The 14,683-nt window shown below is 40.6% G+C and overlaps 2 protein-coding genes across 2 annotated transcripts in view; one reads left to right on the forward strand and one right to left on the reverse strand.

The window, feature by feature from the left end:
• On the forward strand, window positions 1–1,009 carry LOC132263277 (UDP-N-acetylglucosamine transferase subunit ALG14 homolog). Its single transcript, XM_059762952.1, has one exon. The coding sequence runs from the start codon at window positions 362–364 to the stop codon at window positions 1,007–1,009; it is 648 nt and encodes a 215-aa protein (XP_059618935.1). The 5' UTR covers window positions 1–361.
• LOC132263276 (thyroid receptor-interacting protein 11) overlaps window positions 1,002–14,683 on the reverse strand; it is a 27,001-nt gene continuing 13,319 nt past the window's right edge. The window contains exons 3-7 of the mRNA XM_059762951.1: window positions 5,420–8,067; window positions 4,498–4,661; window positions 4,224–4,427; window positions 2,251–2,478; window positions 1,002–1,378 (exon numbers count right to left, since the gene is read on the reverse strand). Of these exons, the coding sequence (XP_059618934.1) occupies window positions 1,116–1,378; window positions 2,251–2,478; window positions 4,224–4,427; window positions 4,498–4,661; window positions 5,420–8,067 (3,507 nt within the window). The 3' untranslated portion in view covers window positions 1,002–1,115. The remainder of the gene's footprint in view (window positions 1,379–2,250; window positions 2,479–4,223; window positions 4,428–4,497; window positions 4,662–5,419; window positions 8,068–14,683) is intronic.

The following is a 14,683-nucleotide window of genomic DNA, read 5'->3' on the forward strand; positions in this document are numbered from 1 at the left end:
CGCCAGAGGCGCTGGTGGATGAATCATCCACCAGTTGCTGTGGAAAAAGTGAGGAATTCATGACCTCTGAGGAGATAACAGCTCGGAAAACAGCCAGATATGCAGCAAATAGACAGTGAAGATTCTAATTTCACACGCAGCCAATTTCCCTTCCACCGCGAAAACTCACTACGCCACTGTGACGAAGAAGTGGCAAACAAGAGTGGTGAATAGCAGTGCCAAAGAGCAAGCGAAAGAAGGATTTTCGCAACAAAGACTTGCTCTTCTTGGGGCTGAAAAGACTGCAATCGTACAGTGCTAGAGTTAAAGAAAAACCAAAGAATAACAGAGAACTTTGTGTTGTGCTGTCTTCCCGACAATCATGTATACCTTAGCGATTTTCCTGGAGGATCTCCTCGCCATATGCTTGCTTAGTTTAATCCCACCGACCTTATTGCTCCTCTTGCGCATCCGGCGCTGCTACAAGAGGCGGCCCCGGATGAGGAGCAACACCGCGAGACTGATGGTGGTGTTGGGGCCTGGAGGACACTCTGCCGAGCTGGCGGAAGTGATCAAGTTGATGGACTTCGCCAAGTACACGCCAAGATGCTATGTTTGCAACACGACAGACGAGCTGAGCGAGATGCGCGCCAGAGAGATTGAGCATCCTCGTGAGCCCTACATTCAGCGCATCCACCGCGCCCGGAATGTGCATCAGAGCTTCTTCAGCTCCATCTTCTCCACACTCCTGTCCACGCTACAGTGCGTCCCAGTCGTGTGGGGCTTCCAGCCCGACTTGGTGCTCTGCAACGGTCCGGGAACGTGCATTCCCGTCTGCGTCGTGGCATTCCTCTTGGGCTGCTTGTGGCCGTTTCGCGAGCCCTGTCGCATCATCTTCCTGGAGAGCTTCTGCCGCGTGCGCAGTCTCTCGCTGAGCGGCAGAATCCTGCAGTGGATCGCAGACCTGTTCGTCGTGCAGTGGCCGAATCTCGCGACGAAGGACAGGAAGTACGTTGGGAGACTCTTTTGAAACCATCAGCGTAGAATTTATTAACATGACAAAGAAAAGACTAATTTACATGATAGCAGAAAAGACCCTCGCCCTGGTGTTTGGAAGTGCGGCTGAAGAATTACAGTCAAGTGTCGTTGAGGATGTCTTTGAGGATTGTGCTGGAGTTGCGCGGCGGCGACAGCGCCTGCAGAATGTTGTCGGACAGGAGAATCGGCTGCACTGGCGGCGGAGGCTCAACTTCGGGCGCCTTGGCAGCGACTGGAGGCTTCTTGGCACTCGTGGCGCCGTGCGTGATGTTCAGCAGAGATCCACTGGCCGGCGGCTGACTTGGCTGCGATTCCTTCTCCAGGAACTTCACGAACGCCTGCGCCAATCCCTGGGATTCATCTGCAGATAAACACCGAAATCCACTAGTCAATAAAAGAGGCGCTTTGCAATAAGAACGCCGAGGGTTGCTCAAATTAGAGAAAAGTGGTTTTCATTCCTCCGATTTCTGATAATTCGAACTTATGTCTTTGAAATCGTCTAGACAGAAAGACTTCCACAAGTTTCAGCGCTAATTCAGCTCTTATTATAAGAGAATTTAACCCAAGATCGTAAAGTCGCGGGTTCAATTCTCCTGCAGTTGCGATTTTTTCACAACTCTTTTTTCACTTCTCTTTCCCTTTTCGAGTATTTTCCTTCACTTTATCACTTTATATCAGCATTTCTCATTCAATTTCTGCCTCAAACTCTCTCTAACGCTAAATATTATTTCCAGAAATTGCTTTTTTTGTCAGAAAGAGAAAAAAATTTCCCATAATATATTTTTTAGCACTTTTATGTCCATTTTCGGGCTTGAAACTTCTCCTGGGAAGTCTTATTTAAGTCTAAAATGTAATTTTTCACAATATTCGTTTGGAAAGCTGCTAATATTGCATGTTCGCGTCTTTTTCCTTCGCACATTTGCGTTCATAAGTTCGAATCCAGCTCACGGCAATTTTTTTTCACAGATTTTCCTGTTCTGGTATTTTTTTTCCTATCACAATTTAACCAATGAGCAAATTTGGGGAGTTTTTAACGTTTCCCAATAAATAATTATCCATCAAAAATCCCGCAAAATGATATTTGTGAAGCAGATGAATTTGAAATCTGAATATTTTGGATTTTGACTCATATTCCATATATTCCTGGATATTCTTGATTATTCCATGTGAAATGGTTCGTTCATTCCTCACTTGAGCAACCCTCGAAGAGCGCTGAAGTTTTTTTTTTCTCACCTGAACTCTGTGATGATTTCAAGCCAATCCTGTCGGATTCCGTCTGATTGAAATCCAGCACGGCTGAAATGAGCTTCAGGATTTGCGACTTGTCACCCTGATTCGGCGCCGACACGTAGCCAATGACGAGATTCTTGATCAGCGTCTTCTCAACCTTGTCCGCCTGATTTGTCTCCGTGTCGTGAATCTTCTGCTCCAGCTTTGAGCACTTCTCCAAGAGTTTCTCCACTGCAAAAACAAAGCATTTGATCTCATTTACAGTTCACTTTATTATTGTAGATTCAAATTGTGTGCAATAAATTGGAGAAAAATGCAAATAAAAACGTGTTGAAAAGTATAAGAAAAATAAAACACATTGGAAAAAAACCTTTGAGTTGCGCAGAATTGCAGATGGGCAAATAAAAGGAGCATCAAAAATGCACTTCATGCAGATTGTAACGTCTCTAGAAAGAGCATAACATAAGCACTGGTCAGAGGTAAATACGCACACCAGTACCTGATGTAATACTCAATCTAAAGGTGTCAGTAAAAGAACATAAAACGCACTGGAAATGAAACAATTAAGGGCGCAAGAAACCAATTAGAAAAAAATATATTAAACTATGTAAAAATCTTGGCATTCTCACTAAGGATGAAAAAAAAGACAAACTAGCGTAAAAATTATCACGAATAAGAAAACTATTCATGCCACTTTCTTGACTGTATTTTCGTGTATTAAAAATGAGTGGAATTGTTCAGCGATTTTTTTTCTTCGCCCGCAGAGCCGCGGAAAAATGTTACACGAAAGAACACTGTTGCGGTATTGAAACAGAAAAATTCCTCTCGAGACGGCACAAAATACGGTTGTTGGAAAACCCCAATTGAATCAACAAACAATTAAAATAATTATATTAAAAAAAAAAGACACAACAATCAAGCCTCTTTGAAATGAGTCCACTGAATAAAACACTTGCTCAAACCCACAGTTTTCCTCTCTTTTCTTCATGAATGAGGAGCAAAACTTTGTTCTCTCCTAACGCTTTTTTTTTTTGGGAGACTTTTTCTACACTCAGGAGAAAAACGATGCGCAGAAATTTTACACACACACAAACACACACGAACACACAATAATGCACAGAATGAAGTGGTAAAAATAATAATAAATAAATAATTCGTTCACGACACATGGAAAGTAAAAAAAAAAAAAACGACGAAAATGACGAGCACGGGGCAACCCCAATTTGCAACGTGTGTCCTCATCTTAAAATCTGCGCACAGTTACAATTTGAGATTTACCTAAGCTCGCCAGGACAAAATGCAGCACAAAAATCAAGGATTGCTAAGGCAAGAAATCATAATAAAAACTCCTCGTCAAAGCACAAAATGCAAACAAAATCCACCACAAATATAGAGTGCAGAAAACCACAAATCAAAACTTCTTATCATCAAAAACAATTCTTAACAAGAAAAAAAAAATGGTTAAAATGTGAGTGCAAAATGTGCAAAAAATTACGAAATCACTCGAATAAAAAAAAAATACAAGCACAAAACACACGCCTTAGCCTAAAACCACCAAAAAAAAACAACAATTTATTTAAGGATTTTTGTGATGTGTTTTTCTTTTTTTTTTGCTGTGTTGATGATGCTGATTTTTTTTGCAACCTTGATGACACCGAGAGATTTTTTTGTTTATTTTTTTGGGCTTTTTTGTGTGGATCAAACGCAAAAGATAATGTTGAAACAATTAAAAAACGAATATCGGCTGAAATTCCGGGACTGCCAATGGTATTCAACCCAGAATTACCAACTGATATTTGCCTTTCAATTGCTGCCAAAACAAGAGCAACAGAGAATTCTGTGGTGAAGAGAGGGTTAAAAACCAAAAAAAAAAACAACTAAGAAAACATCCCCTAAGATTAATTTCTTGGTGCATGCATGATGAAGGCACTGTGTGAAGGTCATTTCAACACCCACGCAATCGCCACCCAACTTACTCTCTTCGCGCTGCGCGGAAAGGCTTGCCTGGCTCATTTCCAACTGATCTGAGATCCGCGAAGCGGCCAAGAGACCAGTTTTGGCGTCCGTCAGTTGACTCTGCAGACACTTCACCTCATTCAGAATGCTTTCGTTGGCTTTTCGCTCCTCCTCGAGTTGCTTTCTAATTCTGTACGTCGTCGCCTCGACATCACGATCTTTATCTAACAGACAGAAGCAGAGATTCTAGTTTCTAAGCCAGCTTTTGCAGAGCCAGAGAAAGACTGGACAAACCTCGTTGGAATTGCTCAAGAGCGCACTGCAGATTTATCAATGCAGCCTGATTCTTCGATTCTCTGTCTTCAGCAGAACTCAGCTTCGCCGAAATCTCATCTCTCTGCTGCGACAGCAACATATACTGAGCTTGCAGGGTTTCTGCATGTTGATTAGCTCGAATACTGTTGAGGAAAGGTGTTAGATTCTATTAAAACCACGCCTAATCTAGGTTTTTTTTTAAATCAAATTTTCAGGCATGACCAAAGTCAATAAATGGTCAGCAAGCATATGATGCTAAGATCTTAACTGGCGCTGTTCACACTCAGAAGTTATTCTTCTTTGTCGACACTAGCGACAATTTTGCTTCGTGTTTCGCCCAATTGATTTCTTTATTTCATCAAAAAGCGTGAAATTTTGCGATAAACTTGCGAAAATGGAAGATTTGCGGAAGAATTTAATAATTTTAAGAGTCCACGAAATCATTCGCAAGAGATCCACCGCCATTTTGTGTATTTTGAGCTGTGAATATCGATTATAAATCGATATATCGAGGGATCAGATGCGTTTGATGCGTCAACCAACTCTCGTAGATTACCAGCAAGTCTGTAATTGCTCTTTCAGGAAACCAGATGAGGGGAAGTCCATGCAAATTGGACTTCTTTTTTCCTTACTAAGTTCTGACCAGAAAAAAAACAATAAATTTAGCGAAAAATCAGTAGGAAAATGCAGAAAATTGTTTTGTTTGTAACGCTATTGAGTTTCGCTGATCGTTAGCATTTTTTCAGCTAAAATATTTGCTTCTTTTCAAATCAGATTTCTCTGAGTGTAGTTTCTTCGCAATAAAAAAAACACCCCAAATTTCCGCTTGAATCACACGCAAAAATTCACGCAATCATGAGATAAAGCGCTGACTAATGGGTGGACAGAGATCAATATTTACCTGGCTGAGGTGTAAGCTGTGCTGGATTTCTGGGCCTCTTGCTCGAGCAGCGTCAGCTTGCTCTTGTACTCCTCCGCCTGGCGCTGCAGCTCCATCATCTGCACGGTCTGGTCCTCCTCCACGGCCAGCAGATGCTGCCTCAGCCGCTCGCAGTCCTTCGCCAGACCCGCCTTGTCCTCCTGCAGCTCCTGCTTCTCCTTCACCAGCAGCTTCACCGTCTGCTGCTCAGTGAGCAGCGAATTCGCCAGCAGATCCGCCTTCTGCCTCAGACAATCCACCTGATCGGGCAGCTTCTCCAGCTCCGCCACTCGCGCCACAGCCGCCTGACTCTCCTGCAACATCCGCTGCATCTCTGGGCACTTCTGACAGGCGACAACCTTAGTCATCTCCAGCTGCAGAAGCTGACTCAGCCGCTGAATCTCCGCGTGATACTGAACACTCTCGTTGTGCTTCACAGTCACGAGATTGATGAGGTCATTCTTCTCCTTGGACAGCGCATCGAAGCCGCCGCTCATCTTCTCCACCTCCTGGGATTTCTCCCTCAATTGCTCCTCAAGCTCAGACACTCTCTTCTGGAGCTTCTCCACCTCATCCTGGGACGCCTTCGACTCCCCAACACTCAATTCCGTCAATTCAAACTGCAGATTTGACTTCTCATTCTCCAGCGAACTCACGAGACGCTTCAGCTCACTGATCTTCTGATTTCCCTCACTTTCCAGGCTCTCCAGATGACCCAACTTCTGCAGAATCTCCTCCCTTTCACTCTCCATCGCGTCCAGACGCTTATTGAGCGCCTGACAATCATTCTCCAGCTCGCGATTGATGCTATTGCACTCCTCCAGTTGCTTCTCCAGCATCGCCACGGTTTCCTCGCTGTTCTCCTGGATGGTCTCCAGCTTTCCCGACTTGATCTCCTCCAATTCCTGCACCAGAATCTCATTGTTCTTCATCAACTCACTGCACTCGATCTCATAGTGCATCAGATCCGCCTGGATGGTCTTCTTCTCATGCTCCAACTTCCGGATCTCCTCCTTCTGCTGATTGACGCCACTGAACGCCTCGGCGAGTCGCTTCTCAACAGCTTCCAGTTTGTATTTCGTGTCCTGCGAGGACTTCAGAAAGTCCTCCAGGGATCGGAGAACATCATCTGCGTCAGACGACAAATTTCCATACTTCTTCAGCAGCTCCTGAACGGCTGAGGAAGGAATCCTCACAGCAACAACATCCTCAACATCCCTGCTGTTGATCCTCGACTGCAGATCGATGATCTGACGCTGCAGATTGTTATTGTCCTCGGAGAGTTTCTGGAAATTGTCATTCTCCACATTCTGCTGCTCGCGGAAGCCATGGAATTCCCGCTGCAGATTCAAATCATCCTCCTGGAGGGCAATAAAGTCCTGCTCAATCTGCCTCTTCTCCACCTTAACATCCTCATACTTCTTCGCAATGTCTTGCATTGTCTTCTCCGCTTGCATCAGCTTCTCCTCCAATCCCTGGAAGTGAGACGTCGACTCCTGCTTCTCTTCCTCAACACTGCGACACTTCTCCTTGAGGTCATTAAACTCCCGCTGGAGATTCAAGTCATCCTCCTGCAGAGCCACAAAATCCTCGTTGATTTGCTTGTGTTCAATCTCAAGAGCTCTGAATTTATCCTGGAAATCCTTCAGTGCGATTTCTGCCATCTCCCGCGCTTCATTGGATTGCCTGAGTTCCTCCTCGATCACCGGGAATTTCCTCTTCATCTCCTGCAACTCCTGATCCTCCAGCTTCTGGGAATCCGTGGAGTTTTTCTTCAACTCTCGCACAGTTTCCTGATAGGCGAGAAACTCTTGCTCAATTGTCTGCTTCTCCTGCATCTCCTGTTGCAGTTTCTCACTCAATTCCACCACCTTTTCCTTGATCTCTGCCGAGTAACTTGTGGATTTCTGGACATCCTCCTCGAGGAATTGGATTTTATCCGTCAACTGCTTCACCGTTGCCGACTCATTGTCCCTCTCGCTCTTCATCTTCACGAAAAAGTCCTGGAATTCATGCTGCAGCTTATCCTTCTCCGTCAAGAGACTCCTCAACTCGTCATTCTTCACCTCCATCGACGCCACGAGCTCCACATTCTCACAAACTGCCCTCCGCAACTCTGTGTTGATGGCCTCCATTTGCGCCTTGGTGTTCACGTTCTCCTGCACACTGGTCACATAAGCGCTCTCGATTTTCTCATGCTTGGCAGTCAAATCCGCGAGTTCTTTCCTCACTTTGGGCAGATCTTCTGCTGAGGACTTCAATTCATTCAGCTTCTCTTGCAGTTGATTCTTCTGGCCGAGCAAATTGTCCACAATCATCGAGTTCTGCCTGTCCAATTCGTCGATGTTCTCATTCAAACTCCTGTTTTCCCCCGTCAATTGCTTGATCTTCTCATGCAGCACGGCATTCTCGAAATTGACCTTCTTCAGCTTCGCCTCCGTGTCGTCAATTCGCTTCTGATAGCGCTCCTGGGCGTCGGCATCGCTCGACTGATCCAGTGGAATGATGGTCAAGTCACCGCCGGACGGTGACTTCGAGAGGATTTCCTCATTCTTCGACGATGACGAGGACGTGTTGTTGTCCGGCTCCCAAAACCAACTGTCGTCAATCGGCACATTTGGCTCTTGAGACTGCAAAAAGAGTGAAAGAATATTAGTTAATCTTCCCTAGAAAATGTTAAGGTGAAGTGTTCAATAACTACAAATTGAAATATCTTTGCGAAGTAGAAAAAAAACCACAATATTTAACTGATTTATTGGCAAGAAATAACTCAAGTTTGCGAATACAGAAGCTCAACAGACACTTTGACGTCTCATTGGCATGGGAATTATGTATAATGGCGCGGCGCGGGGTGTGGAGAGTAATTTTAATTATTGTAAATGCAACTTAAGGTGTCTGACGTGCTTTGCCATCTCACTCCATCCCATTCTTCATTGGACTTGTGGGAACTTTCTGATAAATTTTTCAATTCTCTCCAGCATTGGCGCGCGCGATCCATTGAAATACCAGCCTTATTTATGAGGCGGCGAAGAGAGGTTTGGAAAAGTGTATTAACAATACTATCTATTATATTCCAGGTCTATATGGACATGTTCATGTGCTTGTACACAGTATTGAAATATACCATAATGTTCAACAGAAGTGACTCTCGAAAGTGCTCTCTTGTTTGCATATGACTTGGAAGTTTGCGCGCTGTGTGAGAGAGAACTTTTATCTTGGGCTTCATGGTTTAGAAAAGTTATTTATTTAAATTTTTTTAATGCTTCAAACAACTGCCTCTGCAAATTAAAATACTGTGCCATCGTCTCCACTCATAATGTTGGGGGGGAAACTCCGAAAGACCCGCATTTTCTATTGTTTATTGATTCTGTCGCCCCGATGAAGTCACGTTTTTTTTCCTGTGGTGTGAAAATAATATTTGTTCGATTGTTGTTGTTGTGGAAAGAAAAAGGATGAAAGAATTGTGTTAGAAATTCTAGCAAAAAAATTATGCTTCGTTGCAACTTTACATTCATAACATTTTAAATAAGCTGTCAAAAATATGAATCCGTAAAAGTGCGTTGCAAGATTACGAATCATATTATTTATTAATAAAGTGAAGACAAGAAGAGCCGGAAAATTCACATAAAAACCAAGGAAATAGACAATAAATTGCTGTTTGTGTGTAGATAAACACAAATTTATTGGTTTTTTTCATTGCACCAGATTGAGGTTATGTCTTTTCAGACATCCTTCGACCCTTTCCAGGGAAACTTATTGGTTTCTGCCAGCAGAATCCTTCAAGAAACCCACTGGAAACACACTCAATGTGAATGACTATTTCTTGTACTGCAATAATGCCGCGAAGGTGGCGCCGCTTCGTGACTTGGTGAGAAAAACTCGAATGTAAAAGGAGTCAAAGTGAATTGGAGTGAGTTAGAAAGTTAAATAAATAGATAAATAAGTACATTGATGTTTTGAAAACGATTGAACTTGCACGGGGAGAAATCTAATTATCAATTCAATTATATCTCCAGGTGCTTGACCACATAATCTGGTCCTTCGAACCGGATTCTAATAACATTATTCTCTCTCTCGCCCTCCAGATATTTTTCACGAAGTCGTCAATGCATTGTGTGGACAGGAGATTCTTAACCAGTTGCAATATTCTAATCTACAGGTTCTTGTCCACACCCAATGTCGCGAACAATTGTGGATAAATTGTTAATGAATGTTATTTCCTAACTTCCACGCAAAGGAAAAATGGCAAGAAACTGTGCGAAAGTTCAGTCTCAAGAAGCAAATCTCGCACTTTTCTGCTGCTGAAAAGTAGCCGAAATGAAATGACTTTATGATAGCTAAAATTCGTATCAAATAAACTCTTTCTTTGCCTTGCATCGCCTTCTCGTTCGCCGGGCGACCGTCAATATTAGCTATGAAAATTGTAATGTTGCAACGACTCATCGAAGATCAGTGGCAAATTGACGAAGAGAATCCGCGCGCACCAACAGAAGAGGATCAATGAAGATGACATTTATTTTGAGGCACGCTTAGAGACGTAAATGTCATTTAAATTTATTCATTGCCCAGCCAATTTTGCCATTCAGATATTTAAAATACATAAACATAGCCGTGGAGACAATTTGAAATGCATATTGACCTCCCCATTTTTCCTCTTTCTCCCTCTCTCTGTTTGACTCTCTCGGCACTGTTTAGAGAAAGAATACGAAACACAGAGTGGAGGAAAATCCGTATAAAGCGAGAATTCAAACCTCAAACCACACTCTTGAATATTACATTTGAGAGTGATTGTAGAATTTTTCTAGGAATTGGCGATGAATTGAAGAGGTTTTCTCTCTGTCCTCCTTTTTCAGCTCGCGCGCGCGCGCGTCTCGCCATTTGAAAAGCATAATTTGATGCACACGTTATGCAATCAGATGCACGACACTTTTTTTCTCTCTTCACTTCTGAACAGAGAGAGAGAGAGAGAGATGAAAAAGCGAGGCAGATAAGCATCCGCCTGACTTAGAGCTTATTACACAGATGAACTTCCTGTGGTGGGAAATCCCAAAAGATTCTCGCTGAACTCTTGGAGCCAAAGGTAAACCACAGTTAACATGTTGACATAAGAGAGAAAAATGTAAAGTCTTCAGCAAGGGCTTGATTTGGAGGCTTAAAACACGAAAAATTTATTGCCACATTCGTACACTTAATATCCACCTTTTATGACTGCGCGCGACTCTGTAAACTTCCGCTCGCGGACAGTGGAGAAAAAAAAAATCGTCAACCATCAGAATTTACATCATTCCCACTGGATTGGAATCATTTCACGAGAGACATGGCGATATGTAATTGCATTGTGGGGATTGCGAGATAAAATAAACTGTCTGTATTTTTCATTGAGCTGAAGCCCAATATGGCATGTTTATTTGAAGAGTGAAGCAGCGCGAGAGAAGGTCAGCCGAAGAAGCCGAAGAACAGATGATCTCTCTCGTGGAATATTGGAATAATTAACGATCAGATTAAATCTCTCACCCATATTGCAATCAATTAAGTGGAGATCATCAATGAGCGCGCGACCTCTGCTTGAATTTACAACTAATTCATGGATCTTACAGCCTGATTACACGCACAACTCTGATTGATGTGCGCAAGTTCATCATTCCTCTTGAGCGAACAACTCAATTTAGACAGCATTAGGACAATAAGGAACGACGCTTTGCTCTCAGTGTTTCTCTATTCGACGGGTGCTGAGAAAACTATTGCTAATAGAGCTGCTGAATTAGCTAAATTTACTTCAAAACCCTCAAAACGCCTTCAAATCGTCAGTTAAAGTGCAAATATTGCTCTTTATTTATTATTTTGTGAATATTTTAGTTGATTTTTTTGATATTCATTGGAATTTTTGACTAAAATGTGGCAAAATTAATGGAAAATCTGAAAAAATTACTTTCCAAAGTCAATTTTATTCAAACAAGTTCTAAAAAATCAAATTTTCTTTCATGTTTTCATGTGAAAAAATTGAAAAGATTTGAGAAATAATCATTCAAAGTCTAAAAAACATTTTAGGATGATTCTAAAAACTTAAAATTAATTTTTTGAACGGCGTTTTATGCGTTTGACTGCAATTTCTGAGACATTTTTCTTAGCGTAAACAATGAAAATTCGACTTTTCATTAGCAAAACAGAACAATTTTTTTCCCCATTTGTGCTTTTTAGATAAATGAGATTTTTTACTATTATAAAAATACTATAATAAAAAGCTTTTTCAAAAATTCATAAGACGAAAACTATGATAAATCGACTTTTCGCATAGTTTTCGATTCACTCGTCGCTATTGCGAAAAATTCCACCGTATTTTTCTCTCTCTCTCTTTTCGCCATTATTCCATTCTTTTCTCTCCTTTTCTAAATATATTTAGCAAAATTAGACATCACATGACAAAATTACACGATATCATAACGCGACTGTTCTGGTGGGAAAGACAATTGATGTGTAATTTGCAATAAGATATTGTAATGGGGAGGAGTGAAATTTCTCATTGCATTAGAAGCACGCCAAAGAATCGCGCATGTCTTCAAGGCGAACGCAATAAATTGTGTGTCTCCGCAAACAACACAAACTGACCGGCGTGTGCATGAGAAATTGTCTCCAAAGGAGAGCCAAAGCATTGGGGGAAAATAATTAAAAAGAAACTGGACAACAGAGCGAGAAAAGTCTTTTGAATTTTAATGGTAAATATATATATATATATGAAAAGAATTGTAATAATTGAGAGTCTCCACTTGAAAATGAGATGGTGAGAGAGAGAGAGAGGAAAAAAGTGTATTGTTCTTGCAATTTCCAGCAAATATACAACACGAAAAAAAATCTTATTCTCAGACGATTCATTGAAATATTGTTGAATTATACCGAGAAGAATAAAAATATGTGTGTGCATTGAATTTCACCTTGTAATCATTTTTACATAGACTTCTCTCTCTCTCTTTCGCACACTCTGTCCCTCTCTCTGGCATGCACAAGAGCGCCCCAGCCACCGGACACTCCCCCGCGCCCGGTGGCTCTTTTTTTTTTGACGATCATCATCTCGCGAGCTCCACTTTTTTCCACTCCGCGTCATCAGATATTTCGCCCCATTATGAAAGTCCCACACACAGTCTGTAATTTCGCATTATCACGCACGCAATGGAGCTTAGAATGTGCACCGGAGTTTGAGATCTAATACAAAACATCGCGATGACGCTCAATGACTCTTTTCCTCTCTCTTTTCGCTTTATGCAACCATATGATGATGAGCATGCAGCAATTTTCCCTTTTATTTGTAATCCATTCCAATTCATCTACTGCTTTTTTGCCTTTCCTCCTCACATAAGCATAAAATGCTGATGGCAACATATAGAATGAAGTCAAAGTTGATTAAAGCTCTTGCTTTATTTTGGGGTGTCAAAAAATCACCCAAGACAGAGATTGTGCTTCTAAATGTGCCAAATTCACCTCAAAGACCTTCTAAACTGCTCATTAAAGTGCTAATATTGCTCTATAATAATTATTTTGTGCACTATTCTATTGATTTTATTGGTATTTATTGAAATTTTTGGCTGAAATATGGCAAAGTTAGTAGAAAAACTGAAAATATGACTTTCCAAAGTCGATTTTATTCAAACAAGTCCCACAAAATCAATTTTTCTTCAAAGTTTTCAAGTGAAAATAATCAAAAGAATTAAAATCTCAAAAAATTAGAAATAATCAATCTTTCAATTGCAGTTTGAGGCAATTTACTTAGACAATTGTTAAGAAAATGTTCGGCGAAATCGATGAAAAATCCACTTTTCTTTTCCTTTCAGCATTCCTGATGCCAGGAATTTATTTTTTTTTTTAATGAAAAGAAGTATTAATCTCAAGAAATCAAATTCAAGATCTATAAAACTTGTCTCTTCATTTAAATATCAAGTGTTATATTGAAAGTTACGTCGCTTTGCTAAAAGAGGTTCAAGACTATGGAATAAGGAGATAAAGAGACTAAGGATTTCCCTTCGGGACCTCTTAAATTAAGACACACAATACACTTGCTTGTGGAAGTTTTTTTTCCCTCGAAATCATGACGCAAGTCAGTTCGTGTTTTCTTTTTCTTCTTCTTTTCTTCCTCTCATCGAACCCATTCGTAAAGTGTAGCATTTAATGTGTAATTGAATTGTCATGTTTCACACCAAGAGGCAGCCCAGCAACAGATACAAGAGAAAAATATCATCTCTCACTCACTCATAATGTCGACGGAGGGTTTCTCAAGACCTAAAGTGCTAATCAGCGAAAATGAAAATTACTTGACCAACAGACAAACACACAAGAGTGCATTTCTCAAGTCGAGAGAGAGAGAGATCTCAGGAGGAGTCATAAGTACCCAATAACTCACATACGATTTACTGTCCATTGGAATAACCAAGGGGTAGATATTATGGTCGGAAGTGGTGTACAGCTTGAAAGGAAGTGTTTAGAAGTAGAAGTGGCAAAGTATATCGAATTTTTTCACTGAAAAAGCTTCCATTTCAACAAATTGAAGAATTTTCCTAATTAATTTTGCTTAAAAATCAATTTTATTGCTTTTTTGAGGTTATGTGATTGATTTAAAACAGATTTAATTGTCAAATTTCTCTGTTTCTTGACAGATTTGAGCATTTTTGTGCGAAAAAAATTCATATTGATTTTAGAAAAAGCCTAAAAGTCAACCATAACCTCAAAAATATCACTTAAATTACAGAAAAATGTCTCTTTGCCTTGTTTATTTTCGCGGTTTTTACTGTACAAGAATATTTGCACTGAAAAAGCTTCCATTACAACAAATTGAAGAATTTATCCTTTTAATTACTTTGCCTAGAAAAATCAATTTGATCGCTTTGTGTTTTAGGTTATGTGATAAAATAACCTTCAAAATCATCAAATTTCTGTTTAAACTGCAAATATTTCTCTTTTTCTCCGTAGATTTGAGCATTTTTAATCGAAAAAACGTCAAATTGTTTAAAAAAAAGCTTAAAAGTATTGGAATGATTGCATAACCTCAAAAAAAATACGAATTTCAAACTAGAATAGTGTTTCTTTAGGTTATTTTTCACGGTTTTTAGTAGAAACATTGAGATATTTCACTATATTTACTCATTTCCAGGTTTGGAGGGATTTAAATTAGCCTTAGAAGAATTTCTAAGTAGAATTCATAACCTCAGAATTTGATTATATTGTGATAAGTCAGAATTGAATGTGAGAAAGAGTTGATGG

The sequence above is a fragment of the Phlebotomus argentipes genome, unplaced genomic scaffold, assembly GCF_947086385.1.
Source record: "Phlebotomus argentipes unplaced genomic scaffold, Phlebotomus argentipes genome assembly contig_15, whole genome shotgun sequence".
NCBI lineage: Eukaryota > Metazoa > Arthropoda > Insecta > Diptera > Psychodidae > Phlebotomus > Phlebotomus argentipes.

Coding starts and splice junctions, on each gene's coding strand:
- LOC132263277 (XM_059762952.1), top strand. CDS start 362: ATGTATACCTTAGCGATTTTCCTGGAGGATCTCCTCGCCATATGCTTG.